We start from the raw sequence: 21,873 nt of genomic DNA on the forward strand, positions 1-21,873 counted from the left end.
TCCACCCTGGCGAAAGAGAATGTTGCACTGTCAACAGGCTTCAATGTGGGGGTGCGGGTGCGTGGTAGAAGCAGGGACCTGGGGTTCGGGTGAGTGAAGCTTTAGCGTTGAGGTCACCCAGCCTCGGTCTCTGCTTATTGAGGGGCTATACCGCCATCTGGTGGCCAGAGGAAAACCCAACATGAAACAGTCGGGGTGGCCTGTGGATTTCCTTGTAACTGTAAGGAAAAGAAGGCTTTTTTGTGGAGCCTGGCCATCCCGGCTGAATGCTGGGCCCTTCACACGCAGCCTGAAACTGCAGGGGGCGTGATGGGATATGCGACGGATTCAGAGTGGTGAGGTCCATGCATCTTTTTGACAAGCAAAGATGTTTATGACAGTTTGCTTTGTGAAAAGGCAAGAGGAAAGGTGGATGGTATGAGCCGACTTGAAACATGTTGCGGTGTCTAGATCTATTTGTATCTGATTGCAGAGGAAAAGGTCTGGGAGGAAACAAACCAGGGTGTAAGCGTAATCTACCTCCTTGGGTGCTGAAGGAGCTTAGCGAGAAAATGCACGAGACGTGGGGGCCAGGATGTCCCACAGGCAGGAGCTGATGTTGGGACTAGAATCACACTCCATCACACTCATCACCATTGTCACTGTCACCACCGCCATCACCTCTGGGTGATGGAAATCTTTTTCCTTTTTCTTGCACTTTCTGATTTTTCTCTTTTGTCCATGTTACTTAGAAAAGATAAGAATTTTTTTTAAATGTGTGATAAGTTCTGGCAGAGACAAGTTGTTTCACAAATATCACAGCAGCAGGTTGTTCCTTAGAAACCCAGCAACCACCCATCTGGCGGACATTCCGGCTGGGTCTCACCCTGGCTTTGGAGCCACCCATGCCCCTGGGACCCAACCTCCTGGCCAGTGGAGCTGGGGTCACCTTCCTCCTCTGTAGATGGGGACAATCACAGCATCCACCTTTCAGGGTGTCGTGGAATGGAAACGAGTTGACCCTGGTAAAGTGGCTCCATTATGCCTGGCGCACAACAGACACGGTGCTGCTGTTATCACTGGGCGAGTGGCCTCCCAACTGCGGGCAGCTATCCAGTGAGGGATTCGGACGAAAGCTGAGTTTCTTCAACTGCTGCCTTACACCACCTGCCTGGGAAGCATCTGGAAACATGCTAAACAGCCATTCCCAGGCCTTGGCCCTGACCTTCAGGATCAAAACCTCCAAAGGTCTGCACTGTTAACAAGCCTCCCCCGCGGACCTCACAGAAAGTGGAGCCCTCAGACACAGGAGAGGATTCCTAAGAGCCCTTGAGTCCCAGACATTCTAAGATGCTGGGGTTCTTCGGAAAACCTGCCCAAGCTCTGGGCCTTTACATCGCAATTCTGAGATGAAAGGCACTTCTTGGCCCAGGCTGGTTCTATAGGAACCTAATCACAGGCATTCTCAGACATGTCCGCAGAGCATGAGATTGGCAAGACCTCATTCCATAGTCAGGAGACTCAAGTCCAGAGAGGGGAGGGCACTTGTCACCGGGTTGGCGATGGAGGTGGGAACAGAGCCCAGGTCTCTAACTCTGGCGTCAGTGAGGTACCTGTGCACACACACACACATGCACGCAGGCACACACACACGCACGTAGGCACACGCTCTTATTCTTGCTGCGGATGCCCACGCTACCTGTCAAGGCCTGGCCCACTGCAGATCACCTGCTATCCAAGAACATGCACACATTTCCAAGCTTTTTTGCCACTGCTAAGTTTGTCCTTATTTAGGTTAAGGCTTTGGGGCAGAGCGGTGAAGGGAGAAAGGAAAGAGGTAGGAAATATGAATTTTAAAGCTTTGGTTTTAATTTTTTCTTAAACTTTTATTCTACGAGAACAAATTATTGTCCTCATCATGCACATTTACTCAAGGCTAGGTGCCTCGGCGTGGGCAAATCTGATTCTTTAGGACCTGAGCAAAACCCAGGTGTACAGGAGGCATGCCACAGATGTTTAAGGGATGGAAGTGGGGTGATGCCTCAGACTTTTAATCCGAGCCACTGGAAGACTGCGGTTGCTGTTTCAGGAGACGGGTGAGAGCAGGGGAGAGGGTGAAGGGCTTGGTTTCACATTTTTTCCTGAATTAGACATTCCGATAAAGATGACAGGCAGGTAGCTGGGATAGGGTGTCAAGTCTAGGGGAGAGGCCCAAGACAGACACAAGTTTGGGAGAGATGAGCCAAGGGATGGCACTTACAGTCATTAGACCGGAGGAGGCCTAGTAGGACAGAGGACGGGGGGCACCCCAACTTTTAAATATGGGCCAATGGGGAGGGGAACAGGGGCCTGAGACGAGCATCAGGGAGGGAAGGGGAAACCAGAGCGAGCGGGCCTCCAGAGGTCCTGGTTCTTATCTCTCGGGTGGAGAATCATCACTCTGAGCTGTCAGTGCTGCCCAGAGCCACCTGGAGTGGGGACTGAGCGCCGATCGGGGTAAGCAATGGAGAGCTGGGCAGCAAGGGTGGAGCAGTGCGGGCAAAAGGCATCTGACTGAAGAGGCTGCCAGAGAGGAAAGGAAATGAGAGACTCAATCCAAGAGGTCCAATGTTTTGACTAAAAGGTAGGGCAAAAACACTCCTTTGACAAATTACCGAGTATCTACTAAATGCCAGGCAGAGTGTGGGCCCTGGAGACGGAGACACAGCACGAGGCAAAACTCTTGGGTGCTGTCCAGGGCAGCACAGGGTCTAGATCGAGGAGGAAGGAGGCGAGAAGCTCCTGTAGGTTGGACAGTGGGAAGTCCTAATGAGAAAATCAAAGCCGGTGGGGAGAGAGGGCTGGGGTGCGGGTGGGGAAGGCAGCAGTCAGGTGTGTGTGGGGGTGCGACCTACAGGCTCAGGGATTCGGCAGGTGTGGGGGAGGTTGAGGGGCCCTTCCTAGTTGCTTCTGGGTCTCACAGGGCTAGGAAGCAAGTTCCTGAGCGGGAAGACGGAGCAGGGAGGTACAGAGGTTGGGAAGCACTGCAGAGACTGAGAAAGAGCTGTCTAGGGCAGTGCAGGGTCTAGATGGAGGAGGAAGGAGGCGAGATGGACCCAGGGCTCCCCAGGAGCGAGTTGGGATAGAAACCAGAGAACGGCCTGGTTCAGTGCCCCGCGTGCAGGGGCAGAGACAGGCTGGAGGCTCACCAGGGAAGCCTGATGAAGAGGCCAGAGGGTGGATCACGGCCTGACGGCCCATGGGGTTTGGCCTGGGAAGGAGGTGGACAGGGACGAGAGGGGCAGTGAAAAGATGAGCTGACCACTGGGCTGTAGGTGCGGGTGGAGATGAAGGGCTGTGGGGGCTGGGACATCAGATGGAGGAGCCAGAAAGAGGCGGTGGGAGACGACACCCATGTGCAACTCCCAGGCGTCAAGTTCACAGCCAGGAGACCTTGGGCCTCACCGTTGCCAGCTGCAGGTCCTCGTGCAGGTCACCTGGGTCTTCCATCTTCTGGGCAGGGACGGTGTGTGCTCGTTGCCCCAGCCCTGTGGGGCTGCCGCGCCCTTAAGGGTGGGAACACCAGGAGTGGAACCCGAATGTGACGTCGAAGCGGACCTATCCTGCATCCACGGCTCTTCCACGAACATCCTCCCCTCCCCGTGTTCCTCTGGTTGGCTGTGTTCATTTCCGAGCTAGAGCCGCCGACGACCGTGTTCGCCTCTGTGCAAGCAGGTCTAGACAAGCGGCTTCTGCTGTCCACACAGGTAACTGCACGTTCACGTGCGTTCTCTCACTCTGACACTCCTGTAACAGCGCTACGGACACGGTTTTGTCCCATGAGGCCAGCAGGTCTGCTGGGCAGCCGAGGGGAAGAACATGTTTAGAAGCTCTGTCAGCAACCAGACCCGGGGCAGGCAGCTTCAGCTACACGAGGAGATGGTTTGAGCCTTGGTAGGATGCCAAAAGCTATTTATCGCACATGCAGAAAAGCAAACCTAGAGAAAGAAGGTTCTGGGAGGCTGAGGAGGAAGCCACCAAGAAGTGGCCACCAGGATGCAGGCTCTGTTCTGAGGGCTTCCGAAGCCCACTGTCCGGGATGGAAGAACTGACACGGTACTTATCCTTGCTGGACGAGCATGCAATATTTTTTTAAATTATTATTTCTTAATCTTTTTAGGGCCACACCCACGGCATATGGAGGTTCCCAGGCTAGGGGTCGAATTGGATCTGTAGCCACTGGCCTACACCACAGCCACAGCCATATAGGATCCAAGCTGCATCTGCAACCCATACTACAGCTCACAGCAACGCTGGATCCTTAACCCATTGAGCGGGACCAGGGATCAAACCTGCGTCCTCATGGATGCTAGCCAGATTCATTTCTGCTGAGCCACAGTGGGAACTATTTTTATATCACTATGGTCTTAAGATTAATAAACATGCAGGAGGAAACACAATATGATACAGAAAAGCAATTTTCATTTATTCAAATTAAATTATAGCATGAGTTTCCTATACAAATAAAATCTTTTTGTAAACAAAAATACAAAATGCTACAAATGCCAATCATGTAAAAATGCAAAAATAATATTTGTATTATTACCCACATATTTTTTCCCTTTACCACGACCACAATGTACAGTAGTTACCGGCGGTCCACACCACCTTCCGAGCCGACTCTCCAGCCTCTGGCTTCTGGGATGTGCCTTGTTTTGCCCCACATCTGCTTCTGCGATGAGCTGGCGGGCCTCTCTTCCCGTGTGCTGAACTCGCCAGGAGGCATCCTGTCAGGCTCCTCTGGGGCTGGACCTGGCCGGTCCTGGCTGGTCACAGGGCGGCTCTCCGGAGGCCCTGAAGGCCTGAGCCGAGGAGCTGTTCCTGGTGCTGAGATGCTGAGGCCGGAGGTCACTGGTCCAGCTCGCTTTCATTCTGCAGCGTCTTCATCGCCAGCCCCCAGAGGGTCATGCTGGAGAAGAACTGCCCTTCCGAGTTCCTGTACGCGGGGGCGGACGCGCGGCTGCCCAGGGGGTCACCGCAGTGACTGTCCAGGGCGGCCAGGGACGAGCGGATCAGGGCCACGCCGTCGGCCTGCAGCGGCTCGGCGCCGGCCGAGGCCTCCACGTCCGAGTAGGCGTAGGCCTGATGCGGCTCCTGCGGCACGTGGGGCTTGGCGAGCTTGACGGGATCCAGGCTGAGCTTCTCCTGCTCGCTCCCTCCGGGGGGCTGGGCCATGGCCCGGAACTTACAGTGGCTGTCAAATTCCGGCACGGGGTCTTCCTCCACGGGGGGGACGGGGATTTTAACAGACCCGGGCATCAAGGTCACAGCCATGTCCTGGGAGAAGGAGTCGGAGCTCTGGGACCGCTCCAGGTCAGAGGTGTCCATGGCCTGCGCCAGCTCCGCCAGGGCGCCCCGGCCCCCGTCCTCCGCCCCGCAGTGCATCTTCTTGTGGCGCCGCAGCACCGCCGAGCGGGTGAAGCACTTGTTACACACGTCACACGTGTACGGCTTCTCCCCGGTGTGCGTGCGGACGTGCCTGCGGAGGTCGCCGGACCCTCCAAAACACTTTCCTGGAAGGAGAAAAGGGATCTTCTCAGAGGAGAATATTCTGGCAGGCGTCCCCTCTGCCCCCTGCTGGATACTGAAGGACCTTGCTTTAGCGAGAACTCAGTCGTGCATCACCTGCTCACTCTGGACTCCAGACTCTTTCGTTCTGCTCTGGCTGCAGCCCCTCCAACCTGCAGCATGGTGGGGGGGGGTCTCCCTGCACAGGAGCTTGGGCTTGGGGAGCCAGGGTGCTGGGAAACCCCGTTAATTTCGGTCAGATTTTCATAAATTTAACTCAGCCAATTACAATTTAGAAGCATCTTTTCTAAAGGTACTCATGCATTTAGCTTTCAACATATTTTAGGCCTCCTCCTCCAAGCCCTGCTTTCTCTGGGTATATGCCAGAGGTAGGCGATCTAGTCCCACCACTGGCCTGGGTCAGAAGAGAAAAATCAATAAATAACCTTATAGAATGTCACAGTAGGGAGTGCCCGCTGTGGCTCAGCAGGCTAAGAATCCAACTAGTATCCATGAGGATTGATAAGGTCAATCCCTGGCATCGTGGGTTAAGGATCCGGTGTTATTGCAAGCTGTGAAGTAGGTCGCAGGCATGGATGGGATCCAGGGTGGCTGTGGCTGTGGTGCAGGCCTGCAGCTGGAGCTCTGATTTGATCCCGATCCTGGGAACTTCCATATGCCGCAGGTGGGGCCTACAAAAAGGCAAAAAAAAAAAAAATTCCCGTCATGGCTCAGCAGTAACAAACCCAACTAGGATCCATGAGGACACGGGTTCAATCCATGGCCTCACTCGTGGGTTAAGGATCCAGCATTACCTCAAGCTGTGGTGCAGGTCGCAGATGTGGCTTGGACCTGGCATGGCTGTGGCTGTGCCACAGGCCGGTAGCTACAGCTCTGATTCTATCCCTAGCCTGGGAACTTCTATATGCCACAGGTGCAGCCCTAAAAAAACAAAACAAAACAAAAACCCCACTCTGTTTATGTGGACACACATTTTAGAACTTTCCTCTCAGGCCTATGTCACTATATTTGAACTCTCAGCTCTCCAGGGAGCAATGGTGGGCTATCTGAGCTGTGTCACCATACCTGAGGTTTGATTAGCATCTTTCTTTTCGTTGTTTCCTTAAGATAAATCCTCGGCAGTGGAATTATTGGGCAAAAGGTGGTAACTCATTTCAGGGTCCTTACACATATAAATTTCAGGCATTGCAGAGAGGGGGTGTGGGGGTCTCTCCTGTGCCTCTATCAGGAGCGCACAGTGGAGCTGTGCCTGCCTCCTGCGTGGACAACCTGATGGGGACAGCTGGCTCGCCATGTGGGCAGCAGAGATGGGGGTCCCCTCCGTCCGCCGTGGGCCTGCAGACCTCTGGAGTGTGGAACAGGAGTGTTTCCACAGGTAGGACGAGGGTCATGCTTGCGAGCCATTTTCAATCCAGCCTAAGAGGGATGCCTAGAGGGGCGACGGGACCCCAACAGGGAAGGTCTCCTCGGAGTGAAGTGCCACAAAACCAAGGGCTGGAGGGAGAGGTCCGGCTGGAAGGAAAGGCACTTTTCCAGCAGGGGAAGTGCAGCTAAGTGCTGGGGAAGGAGGAGAGAGCGGAAGGGAAAGAAGCTTGGAATGCTGGGAAGGAGAGTGTCCGGGAGGGGGGACGGGAGGTGGGGGGAGGAGACAGAGGAGAGGGGGCCAAGGTTTAAACACAGCAAAGCCCTTGCAAGGGTTCTTCGATATCTGCAAATCCATCAGTGTGATACACCACATTAACAAACTGAAGAATAAAAACCATATGATCCTCTCCATAGACGCAGAAACAGCCTTTGACAAAATCCAACACCCATTTCTGACAAAAACCCTTCAGAAAATGGGCATAGAGGGAACCTACCTCAACATGATAAAGGCCATATAAGACAAACCCACAGCTAACATCATTCTCAATGGTGAAAAGCTGAAAGAATTCCCACTGAGATCAGGAACAAGACAAGGATGTCTGCTCTCGCCACTACTCTTCAACACAGTTTTGGAAGTCCTAGCCAAGGCAATCAGAGAAGTAAAAGAGATAAAAGGAATCCAAAGTGGAAAGGAAGAAGTAAAACTATCACTATTTGCAAATGACATGATACTATACCTAGAGAATCCTTAAAGACTCCACCTGAAAACTATTATAGAGCTCATCCATGAATTTGGCAAAGGCACAGGATACAAAATTAATTCATGGAAATCAATAGCATTTCTATACACTAACAATGAAAGAGCAGAAAGAGAAATTAGGGAAGCAATCCCGTTTACCATCACATCAAAAAGAATAAAATACCTAGGAGTAAACCTACCTAAAGAGACAAAAGACCTGTACTCTGAAAACTATAAGACACTGATGAGAAAGAAATCAAAGAGGACACAAACAGATGGAAAGACACACCATGCTCTTGGATCGGAAGAGTCAATATTATCAAAATGACTGTACTACCCAAGGCAATCTACAGATTCAATGCATTCCCTATCAAATTACCAAGGACATTTTTCATAGAACTTGAACAAAATATTTTAAAGTTTGTTTGGAAGCACAAAAGACCCAGAATAGCCAAAGACATCCTGAACAACAAAAATGGAGCTGGAGGAATCGGGCTCCCAGACTTCAGACTATACTACAAAGCAACAATCATCAAAACTGTATGGTACTGGCACAAAGACAGAAATAGAGATCAGTGGAACAGGATGGAAAGCCCAGAATTAAACCCACGCACCTACAGTCAACTAATCGATGACAAAGGAGGCAAGAATATACAATGGAGAAAAGACAGCTTGTTCAATAAGTGGTGCTGAGAAAACTGGACAGCCACATGGAAAAGAATGAAATTAGAACACTCTCTAACACCATACACAAAAAGAAACTCCAAATGGATTAAAGATCTAGATATAAGACCAGACACTATCAAACTCTTAGAGGAAAACATAGGCCAAGCACTCTCTGACATAAACAACAGCAACATCTTCTCAGATCCACCTCTTAATGACAGTAAAAACAAAAATAAATGGGACCTAAACAAAGTTAAAATTTTCTGCACAGCAAAGGAAACCCTAAACAAAACGAAAAAACAACCCACAGAGTGGGAGAAAATCTCTGCAAGTGAATCGACTGACAAGGGATTAATCTCCAAAATTTATAAACACCTTCTGCCGCTCCATACCAAAAAAACAAACAACCCCATCAAAAAAATGGGCAGAAGATTTAAACAGACAGTCCTCCAAAGAAGACATACAGATGGCCAAGAAACACATGAAAAGATGTTCAACATCACTCATTATTAGAGAAATGCAAATCAAAACCATGATGAGGTACCACCTTACACCAGCCACAATGGCCATCATCAAAAAGTCTACAACCAAAAAGTGCTGGAGAGGGTGTGGAGAAAAAGGAACCCTAGTACACTGTTGGTGGGATTGTAAATTGGTACAACCACTGTGGAAAACAGTATGGAGACTCCTCAGAAAACTAAAAATAGAACTACCACTTGATCCAGCAATCCTACTCCTGGGCATCTATCCAGAGAAAACCATGACTCGCAAACACACATGTACTCCAATGTTCACTGCAGCACTATTTTCAATAGCCAAGACATGGAAACAACCTCAATGTCCATCGACAGAGGAGTGGATCAAGAAGATGTGGTACATACACACAATGGAGTATTACTCAGCCATTAAAAGGAATGAAATACCAGCATTTTTAGCAACATGGATGGACCTAGAAATTATCATGCTAAGTGAAGTCAGCCATACAATGAGACACCAACATCCAATGCTTTCACTGACATGCAGAATCTGAAAAAAGGACAGACTGAACTTCTTTGCAGAACAGATGCTGACTCACAGATATTGAAAAACTTATGGTCTCTGGAGGAGATAGTTTGGGGGGTGGGGGGATGTGCTTGGGTTGTGGGATGGAAATCCTGTGAAATTGGATTGTGATGATCATTATACAACTACAGATGTGATAACTTCATTGAGTAATAAAAAAATTTAAAAAAGCACAGCAAAGCCCTGACTGTGGAGCTACCCTAAAATGGAAACTGCCTACATCCACACCTACAGTGGTACGTGAATATTCACAGCAGGTTTGCAAAGTGAAAAAAGTCAGTTACAGAAGATCACATATTATAATGAGTCCATTTGTATGAAATGTCTGTAACAGACAAATCTATAGAGACAGAAAGGAGACAGAGGGTTGCCTGGGCTGAGGGAGGGAACGGGGAAGTGACTGCTAAGGAGGGTAGGGTTTCTTTTTGTGGAACAAAAATGTTCTCAGATCAGACTGTGAGGGTAGCACAGCTCTGAAAATACCCAAACTGCTGGACTGTTCACTTTAAATGGGTGCATTTTATAGCATGGGATTTATCTCAATAAAGCTGTTAAAAAGATCTGCACTTGTCATGTAAGACCACTCTTGCTCACTTTCTTGCTCCCCTGCCCACCCCCCAGGCTGACCTGGTCAGGGTCAGAAGAGGCAGTGGTTAGTCATCAGGGGAGGGGGAAGAGAGGGGTCCCGATGCACCCCCTCCTCCACAGAGTGGGGAGGGGGTGCTTCGTGGGCAGAAGGGAGGGAAGAGAACACTGAACCTGAAATCAAGTTCACAGGTGTAATAGTAATTTGGAAGTGACATTTTAAACCAGTGACTTGAGACTGCAATTGTGATTTAAAAGTGATGGAATTTCACCTTTTAGGAGCAATTGGAATAGTTACAGAGTTGCCAAGAGACCTCTATACAATTTAAGGGGGAAATGCAAATAAAGCTGCCTTCATTTACAGCCCACATGTCCTGCCCTATTTATTTATATCTTTTCTTTTTAAGCCCATACCTGTGGCATGTGGAAGTTCCCAGGCTAGGGGTTGAACTGGAGCTGCAGGTGCCAGGCTACACCACAGCCACAGCAACACTGGGTCCCAGACGAATCTGTGACCTATGCTGCAGCTTGCAGCAACGCCATACCCTTTACTCACTGAGCAAGGCCAGGGATCAAACCTGCATCCTCACAGATATGAGTCAAGTTCTTAACCTAGTAAGCCACAAAGGGAACTCTGTGCCCTGCCCTATTTTAGAAGCCAATTACAATCACAACTCTAAGGACACCCCAATTCCAGGCTTCCTGCAGCCTGACTCAGCACTTTTCCTTTTTGCTCTACATAGGTAATTATAATGAATGGACTCAGAAGATATGGTACATATACACAACAGAATACTCCTCAGCCATAAAAAAAAAAAATGAAATAATGCCATTTGCAGCAACACAGATGCAACTAGAGACTCTCATACTAAGAAAGAGAAAGACAAGTACTGTATGATATCACTTATACGTGGAATCTAAAATATGGCCCAAATGAACCAATCTATACTCACAGACATCGAGAACAGACTTCGGTTGCCAAGGAGGTGGGGGAAGGAGTGGGATGGACGGGGAGTTTGGGGTTTGTAGATGCAAACTATTACATTTAGAATTGGATAAGCAATGAGGTCCTGCTGTGCAGCACAGGGAACTATATCCAGTCACTTGGGATGGAACGTGATGGAAGATAATAAGGGGAAAAGATGTACATACATATCTATATGTATGACTGGGTCACTTTGCTGTACAGCAGAAATTGACAGAACATTGTAAGTTAACTACAATAATTTTTTTTTTTTTTTTGCTTTTTTAGGGCCACATCTGCGGCATATGGAGGTTCCCAGGCTAGGGGTCGAATCGGAGCTACACCTGCTGGCCTATGCCACAGCCACAGCCACTCCAGATCCAAGCCATGTCTGCGACCTACACCACAGCTCACGTAACACTGGATCCTTAACTCACTGAGCGAGGCCAGGGAGTGAACAGCATCCTCATGGATCCTAGTTGGGCTTGTTAACCACTGAGCCACGAAGGGAACTCCCCAAAAATTAAAATAAATAGGTAATCGAAAAATGGTTACTATGCATCCGTGACTCCGTCCACACTGCCACAGGCACACGCACGTGCACACTCCCCCAGCTCCTCAGAGGCGCTAACACGCCGAGATCATGAGGAACAGGCAACTTAGCTCGCAGTCCCAGTTTCCTCACCTGTGCAGTGATGGGCCTGGAGATAGGGCTGCCAGCCTCCCTTCCCTCCTCCCGATGCACTGAAGCGTCACGCACAGCACAAATGACCTCTGCTTCACGACACCCCATTTTGAGAAGCCCTCCCTCCTGAGCCTGTCTGCACCCCTGCAGGCCTCCGTGCCCTGGCCCCTGCTGCCGCACCCCCTGCTGCTGCGCCGCACCCCGCGCACTCTTCCCCTCTCTCCCAAGTGCCCCCAGGGTGCCCCCCAGGAGCAGTGGTCCCTGGGACTCCCCCATCAGTCACCGTGTGTCTGGAGCATAAGGACACTTCCTGACACCTGCCACGTGAACAAAGCCCAAGGCCATAAAGAAACAGCGCGACTTTCATCTTACCAAGCAAGGACGACCTGGGGCCCTAACCAGCGCTGTCCCCAGAGAGAGGACCAGGCGGGCGCGGGTCTGCGGCGGGCAGAGACTCACCACAGGCAGAACAGCTGTAGGGACGCTCCCCCGTGTGCCGAATCCTGTGCTTCACCAGCTTCCTCTGCATGTTGAAGGACTTGCCGCACTGGTCACAGGTGAAGACCTTATCAGCCGTGTGCGTCTTCTTGTGCTCCTTCAAATTACTGAAGTTGCTAAACCCTAGAGAGAGCAGAACAGGCGTGAAGCGAGGGGCTGAGAACAGGCCCGTCGGAAAGCTTCAAGGAGGAAAAGGGAAACACGCAGCTCTACCTCGACCACAGATGTCACACAAGTGCGGCTTTTCTCCCGAGTGGATAATGATGTGGCGCTGGACGTCCCCGGAGGCTGCAAACCTGGAAGGGATTCGGAAATCCGATTAGGAGCCTTCTGACCTCGCTGCGAATCTTCATCCTTGAAAACCACGGAGGGAGCGGATGGACGGCTCCCTGCATGACTTTGCAATGTCATCAGGAGCGGCCTGATTTCATTTGAAATGGGCATTAAAAAAAAAAAAAAATCCTTACTCTTTTTCTCTTCTTCTTAAAGGAAATGAGAAAATGATCTAAAAACATGTTTTCCTACCTACGTTCACTGCCTGTTCTTCAGAGACGATCGCTAGGTTGGCTTGAGGGGTAACTCCAACCTTCCGCCCCACCCACAGCAGAGGAAGGGGTGACATGGGGCCGGGGGGGGGGTCATATACAGACATGGTTTTAAGTGTACACCTTGCTTTCAGACCAAGTTCAGAAGGCCCACATTTAAAACACCCTGTGAAACCAGGCTTTCAGGGACCCCAGGCAAAGAGGAGCAGGGGGCTTATGCGACAGGGCGCCCCAAACAGGCAGTCCGTGTGACCCGGGCACTACACGCGGCCTCAGGGACGAGGCAGCTATGGCAGAAAGGGAAGCACGTCCGGCTCAGGAGCTTTTGTCGTCTACCCTCTGCAGAGACAACTATCTTCCCGGAACTGAATCGAGAGTACTGTCCCACTGTGAAACTGGATTGTGATGATCATTGTACAACTATAGGTGTGATAAATTGAGTAAAAAAAAAAAAAAAAAAGAGTACTGTGCCAGCCTGGCACAAGACTGGGACTCTAACTGTCCCATGCCTGGGCCACCCCCACCACACCCCCAGTACAAACTTATCAGAGAAAGAGAATTTATGCTATGTTCCTGTCACAGCATTTAGCATACAGTAGGTGCTTAATAAATGCTGAACAAATGGACAGTTAAACGAATACATAAAACACGATGTGACCGGTCCAGTCCTGGCTGTTGCCTGCTGTCTTAAAATGACTGACACTCTAGATGGCAACGCAGGTGGATTCCCGACACACGCCCCTGAGGAGGGGAGGGGTCCACGCCGAGGTCCCATCTCCTCGCCCGGCTCTCCACCCCCAGAGTGAGGCCGTCACCAAGTCAGTTCTCACTTCCCAGGTCAAAGGCCACCCAGCCCTTGGGCTTAGCCCTCCTTCCTGCACTTGAACTCACGGCCCTTCATGGGCCTGGGTGCACGGCCGGGGCGCCTCCTACCACCTCCCCTGACCCAAGTCGAGGCATTCAGGGTGCAGGTCTCATTTCCCCTGCCAGACGGTCAGCTCCATGGGAAGTCATCTATTTTAACAGACATTTTTGGAATGAATGGACATTTCAGTCTAAGAGAATTTTGTTTCATGTAAAATCCCATTTCATAAGACTTGTGCCCTAGATTCTCCTTTTAATTAACAACTGCGTTTCTTTTCGTTATTCTGTGTGTCACATGGAAAGCCAGAGGGCTGGGCTGCACTGTGTAAGGAGCGCAGCAGTGAGCCCCCACGTGGCTCAGAGAACACGGATTTTCAAAGGTGCTGAGGCTGCTCCTCCCGTATGGAGAGAACTGACCTCTTCCCGCAGATCTCGCAGATGTATGGCTTTTCCCCGGAATGTCGACGTAAGTGAGTCTGCAGGTTACCCGCCTGCAAAAAAGGGAAAGAAAAAAAACAGGCCAATAATGAAAAAAAAAAATTTTTAAGGGCATAAAATTCAAAAGGGAAACTGACAGGTGTAGCCAGGTTCCAGTCCAACTTCAGAATGAAGACTCCGACGCACAACTCAGAAGCAGCCGCGTGCAAAAAGACAAGGCCCAGCCAGGCTCCAAGCTGGGGAGCGGCTGCCCAGCAGTCAGTTGAACCTGGGCGTCTCGGCCTGTGCTCCTTGCACCCCTGGCCGGTCCCAACCCAGGCCTGCGCGGCTCCTGCGGGTCCCTCTGAAATGGGCCCCACACTCTGTGGCGGCTGCTTTAGGGGTGGATAAGCTTGTGTTTTAAACAGTTCTTGATGTATTTTATTTCATTTTTTTTTTTTTAAACTGGGACCATCCATATGCAAACAGCACTTAAGAAAAAAGGCAGCAACTTTGTACTTAGTTATTTCGGTATTTGTTGTTTCTTCCTAAAGAGCGTGCTTTTGTTCGTGAAGAAGGTAAGACTTTTCCTTACGGTATTTCCTCTGGCAGTACAGCTCTTCTGCCTGGCAGGCCGCTCAGTTTACCCTTGTGCAAAAAACGCAAATGAGGAGACTGACTGACAGCCGTCCTTCAGCTGCGGGCTGTTTAGACCCCTCGTCTCCGAAACTAGCAGGGCTTTATGAAGAATAACCGACTTAAATGGAGATCACAAAATAGACGTCCATACACAAATCAACAGGAAATCAATATTAAAATGGCTCAATTTCTAACAGTGACATTAGAGCGGCAAATGCTGGGGTCTGGAAACAAAATCTTCCTTTGCTGTGATTTAAGCGAATAGCCTCAATCTACCGTTTCTTGGACTTAATATTTCATAGTGTTGTGTTGTTACAAAGAAACCCTGAATGAGATGGATATACCCAACGGCAGTCAAGCGCAGGCACTGTGCACAAAACAAGCCAAAAAAAGAGAACGAACAGTACTACCAAACTCATGAATGTGGCTTTGTCAATTTGCAAACTCTTCTTTGAATAAATGCAAAAAGAGTTTATGGTTATAGGTCTGAAAATGGTTCTGATGTCCTCTGTGGCTTTTACCTTGTATGACATGGAAGATTCTTTATGTCTATCGGATCTGGGAAAGACTGGGACATGACATTCTAGAACGTGATAAGTATGGCTTAGAACAACTGATGTTAGATAGCCAGAGAAAGAATGTGGAAAAAGGTTTTCAAATAAATAAATTTATAAATAAACGAGTTGCTGTAGTCACACGACAGGCCAGAAACTAATAATAGATTGTCTGAATTCAGACTCTGTCTCACATGAGGGCCTGCAGGTTTCTGTGAATAAACTAGCTTGTGCTGAGTTGTCGGCGTGGCAGAGTCACTCCGGGAAACAGCGCACTGGAGTTACTAAGCTGAAGCACCACGGACTGTTTCAAACCAGTCATTCCAAATTTCAGAAAAGCTCATCCCTTCAATGACAATTTGAATAGCACCACCTGCTCTATGGTTAAATTAGATCTCTCGTTTCAAGTTGTTTTGTAAACTACGTCTTATGAGTGAAATGCCTTCTGATTTGATTCCTAGCAATGCTGCATTTTTCATTTTTAAATAAAGCACAACAATCACTTGTTTCCGAAGTAAACACAACTGAATGGTGTTCCACTTACTATTACAGTCGGCAATGTAAAGCCAGCTTTGAAATGTTTCTTTAGCTACTTAAGTCTGGAAATGCAGAATTCCTCCAAATAAAGGAGCACCTATTAGTCTGATAAATGGTATAAAAGCAGGTTAAATAATGGAAAGATTTGGACAAAAAGCCCAATAATACAGTCAGGTAGTTTATACCAAATTATACAGTGCTCTGGGGCCCAGATTGTCTGCCCTTCAGTCGTCCTTATTTTTGGTAAACTTTGCTGTACTCAATGACTAATTATGCTCTAACTGAACGGACCATGTCTTAGAAATGTCTACAGTTGGATCCATGAAAACCCCAGCCACTGGTAACAGGAGTAGCTCTCGTTCGTAAGCAGTGTTTCACTGAGTTGTCACAATGTCCTCATAGAGTATAATTCACAGGCTACAGGCAGTAAACAGAGGCTCAGAGAAGGAAGGAAGCAGCCCCAGCCCCTGAGGCTGGGAGCAAACACCCGTTTTCAGCTCTGTCTGCGCACAGACTCCAAACCTTGTGCTGCTGCTGTGCTGAAAAATATCAGCAGGGAAGAAAGTTCTACTCTGAGTGGATACCATTTTAAGTTAGGATGGGGTTGTCAGATTCCTGAACTGAAGAATTCTCTTGTAGAAAAGAAGTCAATGCTTCATTTGTTGAGTAATTTAAAAACTAAACTCCTTCTAAAGGGCACCTGAACATCAGTATATAAACATACAAAACTAAGCATCTGCATCACACAGCTCCTGTCAGAGGGCCTGTCTAGTGGCTGCTGATTACATCAAAAACAGGGAGCCTAAAACTTGAGATAAAAGAGAGCCCAGATCTTAAAAGTCATCTAGTTCAAAAGCTTTAAGACTTTAAAACAGAAACAAAATCTAGAGATTAACACAGAGATGTCACCTAAAGAGCAAAGATCTTAGATGGTAAAAGGATGTTTAACAACGGCAAGTGTGGGAAATATCATCACTGAGTTAAAAATTTAATAACTTAAGAAAAGTCCATTAAAATATATATATATTTTTTTGCATTTTCACCACGGATGGGATGAAACTGGCACCTGTGGCACCAGGGGCCTCAGGGCCCTGGAACAATCGGAGCAGCCTCCTGCAGGTTGACGGGCTGCCCTATCCTGCCAGTCCCGCCAGGACACAGGAGCTGGGAGGGCCCCCGCCTCGTACAGCCATCAGCCTCGCACAACCATCCGTCCACAGCAGCTGCTCAAGCTCCCTATTCCTGCCTCCTTGGAGAGAGAAAACAACTCCATTCCTCTGCCTAAAGACAGCTAAATATACCCGGTTTCCCTCCTGTTTCTCGTGTGACAGGAACTCCAGACTTGTCACTTAGTTTCCTCCTCTGGACACACTGAACAGCCCAGGTTCCATCCATTTGGGAGACACGCAGCTCCAGATACATCCGCCAGCCTCTGTAGTGCTGCACGACTTGTACTTGCTGAGATGCAGGCATGTCCAGTGTGTCCAGAGTGATACTGACACGCGCACAGGCTGCTGGCACAGGCTAGGCTTACCGGAGCTTTTCAAAACCGAGGTGTCACACGGCTCTGACTCATTATTAAGGTTGTGGCTTTTTTCTTTTCTTTTCTTTTTTTAAAGGATAACCCTATTAAATACTAAATTGAGTAAACAGCACAAAAGATTCTTTCTTTTTCTTTTTAGGGCCGCAGCCATGGCATATGGAAGTTTCTAGGCTAGGAGTCGAATTGGAGCTACAGTTGCCAGCCTACGCAACAGCCACAGCAATGCCAGATCTGAGCCGTGTCTTCGACCTACACCATAGCTCATGGCAATGCTGGATCCTTAACCCATTGAGTGGGGCCAGGGATCGAACCCTCATCCTCATGGATACTAGTTGGGTTCTTAACCCACTGAGCCACCACAGGAACTCTAAGATTATTTCTTATTGGTAGACATTGGTACATCTGTTTCCTAACTTTTTTGTTTGTTTGTTTGTTTGTTTTTAGGGCCGCACCTGTGGCATATAGAGGATCCCAGGTGAGGGTTGAATTGGAGCTGTGGCTGCCAGCATACACCACAGCCAGAGCAAGGCCAGATCCGAGCCACATGTGTGACCTACACCACAGTTCAAGGCAACACCAGATCCTTAGCCCACTGAGCGAGGCCAAGGACGGAGTCTGCACGCTCATGGATACTAGTCGGTTCCTTAACCACGAGCCACGAGACGGTAACCTCTATTTCCCAGCTTACGAACCTTCCAGAAGGGACACATTTCCACTCCTCCATAACTACATGTATCCGGTTCAGATGAGAAAGGAAGGGCAGGCTGCCCCGGCCACTGTGCCCTCGGCCTGGAATTATCAACGCCACCCCCGCCTGCAGGGCCCCCTAGGCCATCACGGAGCACGTCCCATGTCCAGCCCCCCAAACACCACCGCTTCCAGGTGGCACGTGTACTCTCCTCTTTGCCCAGACCCTACACATCTCGGCCACGGCACCTGCAGCGTTTCACTGTACTTTGCCACTGCAGACATGTCTCTTCCTCTCAACGATAAGCGCCTTGAAGCCTTACCCAGCTTTGGCTGCCAGCACATGGCACAGCACATGGCAGAGCTCCTTGGGTCCCGTAGGCTTCCAATAAATAAATACTTGGTGAATGAAGTTTTTTAAGAGTCCTTATTCACAAAAATTTCATCATTTCCTTATGAGATAAGACAGCCATGTACATCTAAAAACCATAACTATACGTAACTATACATTCATAGAAACCCGATAAAAATATAGACAGCAGGGAGTTCCTGTTGTGACGCAGCAGTGTAGCTGTAGTTTTGATGTGACCCCTAGCCTGGGAACCTCCATATGCCACAGGTACGGCCCTAAAAAGCCAAAAAAAAAACAAAAACAAAAAAAAAAAACCAAAAAACCACAGACAGCACCACAGAAGAGAATTTCTGCAGCGTCTATCGACAGGGCTGGCCTTGGCAAGCCTCGGGGGGAGCGCGGACAGCAAAGTCGGAGGCAGTGGGCAGGGCTGCCATTGAAATCACCTGCCTGCTTCCCCCCCCAACCCCTGCGCCCGCTCTCGCGCCCACAGCCAGGCGTCGGGTAAAGACTTAAGCTAGATGATGTCAGCCGCTCCCCTCCCCTCGCAGGTGAAATTCAGTCTCCGGAATGGCCTGTGAGGGTCTGGACGCCCGGCCCCTGGCACCTCACCCTGTCGTCTCCACTAGCCTTCCTAATGCTCCATTCCCACTGCCCACTTAACAGCAGGCATGCGGTCCACCGGCACTCAACATGCTCTCGGCCTGGCTCTCACCACAGAGCCTGCACTGCTTCCCGAGCGGCGTCTCTGCACCTGCTGCAGCCTCTGCAAAGACTTTCCAGGCTGAGCTCTCGGCCGGGCGGGACCCCACTCACTCTCCTCAGGGAGTCTCCGACGCCACCCTACTTGCGGCTGTGACTCCAAGACCTAGCACAGAGTCGGAGCAGGATGAATAAACCCTGTCCCAGGACTAAAAACCTGCAAGTTATACACGAGACAGCGAACAGAGGGTTCACCTGAAGCATCTGATGCCCATCAGTTCAACCTCCGGGACCTCTACGCCTTCAACTCAGAGACGCTGACCCAGTCAGACACGAGGAGTATTCAGAACAAAGTGATAATGCTGGGAGTTCCCGCTGTGACTCAGCAGGTTATGAACCCAACCGGATCAGGCAGCCTGCCCAAGGGTCAGAGCAGTAAACCAGAGGCTGGATTTGAATCCACAGGGCCTGGCTCTAGAGGCCAAGCTCTGAGCCCCACCCCTCCCCCGGGCAAGGCTGGTAAAAAAAGCACAGGCCTCAACCTGAGGGTGCTGCAGGCAGAGCAGCCCCCCCACCCCCAGTTCAGCGAAGCTCACTGAGCACTGAGAGCAGCACGGCCCCTGGCTGGACCAGCAGCGCACAGTCACATGTCGGGGCCGGTGAACCACTGCATGTGGAAGCGGGGAGAGTGCGGAGAAGTTAGAGCGTGGGGCTGGGGAAAATGCCCAAGGGGAAATCGGAAGAGCTGGCTCCCTGGGGACGTGTCAAAAGCTGGCGCCACTGCTCCTGCATCTCCACGCTCCACAGGGCCAGCTGCCCAACTCTCAGCAGACGGAGGTCTCCAGGGGCCCGTCGAGGCCCAGCCCGAAGGTCCTCTCCCCAGGGAAATGGCGTTCGCACAAGCTGCTCCTACAGGATTATCGTGCGCGTGTAAAGACGGCTGTGGGTGAGTGTTTCCTCTCCTGGACTGGGCACTGGACCTGCGAGCTGCTTCTGGAAAGCCAGTGCCTGGCAGGGAAACAGTTACCTTCCATCAGAAGGAAAAGCAGATACCCACAGCCATTCTATGACATTCAAAATGTTCTCTGCAACTAAATCTCTCGATTTCTCTGCCTGTGCCTCGATCAGTACAGAGCTGTAGGAGGACCTAATGTGCACGGGCTGACAGAGGACACTCGTGCAAAGGCCGTAACAGAGGTCTGTCAAAGGCTGTCAAAGCAGAAGATGAAAAGCGTTTGGCCTCTTCTCCAACATCCTAACATCTACTGTCTCAGTGAGAATAAGGACACTTGTTTTCGATCCAGCCCAGCACAACCTGCAGCCCGCAAGTGATGCTCAGGACGGCGTATATCCACGGAAGGGGAGAAATGCACTAGACCTGGACCCATCCTTAACGGGGGAAAAGGGACTGTGTGAGTTCACGAGCTTATAAACAACGGTATTTTTCCCTCAGTGAACTAGGAATGTTTCCTTGAAAATTATTTTCTCCTGATTTCGTCTGAAATCTTTTAAGTGAGAGATCATCAGAGGCTCCTCTCCCAAGTCCAAGAGAATGTCTTATCTGTAATAAAAATAAACACTGGGGTTCAGGTTTCCAATTATTAACAATCAATAAAAGTATTCCCACCTGAGAGAAATGTTTCCCACAAATGTTACACTCAAAAGGTTTCTCACCTAAAACAAAACAAAACAACAACTTGTCAAATCATTCGTAATACCGGCACAATAATTTCCTCTTTCAAATGCTGACGCCCGTCTCGTGGGTCCCACCTTCCAAAGCCGAGCATCCCACACGTCATCGCCAGAGTGAACGCGGGGGGAGCCCCGCGGCGCCTCATCTCTCTCGCCCTTAGACAGGCGGAGAGGCTGAAGGGAGATTTGCATTTACTTTTCTCTAAAAATTACGTTGTTCTCCGCATCTAGACCTGGGTTGAAACCGGATGTACTTATCTGCATTCAAACGATACTGAGGCTTTGGACGGTCTTTCCCTTCGGCTCAAAGGCGAGTTTTCTCGCTGAGCAGCTGGAACTTGGTCACCTGTCTTTCACCTGAGTCCTTTGCTCCCAGCGCATGGGGACAGCCCCACACAGAGCGGGACCTCCTGCAAGTGGCACGGGGTAAACGCCCTCCTCACTGCCCGTCAGCCTTGGTGGGGATGAGCTAACAGGGGGGAGAAGACCCCATTACGGGAGCATCCCCTGCTGACGGCCTGGCCCCTTCTGATTTTAGCAATTCTGGACAATTACACTGGGTACAGATGGATGTGGAGAACGGAGCTCACCGGCAGTTTTGAGGACGGTCTCTGGAAACAGTCTGTTTAAAACCGTACTTCAGGCCCTGCTTCACTGACAGAGCCCCGAGAAACAGCGTGAAGACCAAGGACCTTCCATTCTCCCATCCCCTCAAACCCAGTGGTTTCGTTAAGAGCCTTTTTAAAAAACAGCAGGAATATTCCCCTTTCTGCTGTACTGCTGGGGTCGGCTAGCTTTCTGGGCTTCTGCCAGGATATTTTTATTTTGATCTTTTCCTGAAACTGTTTAGTGGCTTCCTCAAGGACGACAGGGGAGCTTCTAACCCCAAGTACAGCTGACCCTTGAACAATGAGGTTTGACCTGCGTGGGTCCATTCATACTTTTTCAACAGTAAATACTACAGTATGACCAGATCGAGGCTGGCTGACGCCGCGGATGTGGAGGAAGTGGTACATGCAGGACCACTATAAATCATACTAGGACTTTCCAACGCTTGGAGGGTCAACACCCCTAAACCTCACGTTATTTAAGGGTCATCTGTAACATAATGATACTGACGCTGTATTTTGGACTGCATTTATGTCTGAGATCCCGGGGACATAGATAACATTACATTAAAACCCCATTATGAGATACGAGCGTCTGAAAAAGAGGTCACTAGTTCTAAGA

General features: G+C 49.8%; 1 protein-coding gene across 14 annotated transcripts in view; it reads right to left on the bottom strand.

Moving 5' to 3' along the window:
- Positions 1 to 4,420: 4,420 nt before the first annotated feature.
- ZBTB49 (zinc finger and BTB domain containing 49) overlaps positions 4,421 to 21,873 on the bottom strand; it is a 30,339-nt gene continuing 12,886 nt past the window's right edge. For 4 of the 14 annotated variants that reach the window (XM_084973820.1, XM_013989281.3, XM_084973821.1 and 1 more), the window contains exons 4-7: positions 13,938 to 14,011; positions 12,325 to 12,407; positions 12,073 to 12,234; positions 4,421 to 5,531 (exon numbers count right to left, since the gene is read on the bottom strand). In XM_084973820.1, coding sequence (XP_084829946.1) covers positions 4,867 to 5,531; positions 12,073 to 12,234; positions 12,325 to 12,407; positions 13,938 to 14,011 — 984 coding nt within the window. In that variant the 3' untranslated portion in view covers positions 4,421 to 4,866. Of the gene's footprint in view, positions 5,532 to 12,072; positions 12,235 to 12,324; positions 12,533 to 13,937; positions 14,012 to 15,227; positions 17,483 to 17,787; positions 18,494 to 20,578; positions 20,626 to 21,873 lie in introns of those variants that run through there. The other 10 variants (XR_014813585.1, XM_003128851.7, XM_084973819.1 and 7 more) reach the window with 6 other exon arrangements.

The sequence above is a fragment of the Sus scrofa genome, chromosome 8 (assembly GCF_054392235.1).
Source record: "Sus scrofa isolate SSC_HxYL_T2T_F1_AM1 chromosome 8, Sscrofa_HxYL_maternal_Yorkshire_Landrace_v2.0, whole genome shotgun sequence".
Classification (NCBI taxonomy): domain Eukaryota; kingdom Metazoa; phylum Chordata; class Mammalia; order Artiodactyla; family Suidae; genus Sus; species Sus scrofa.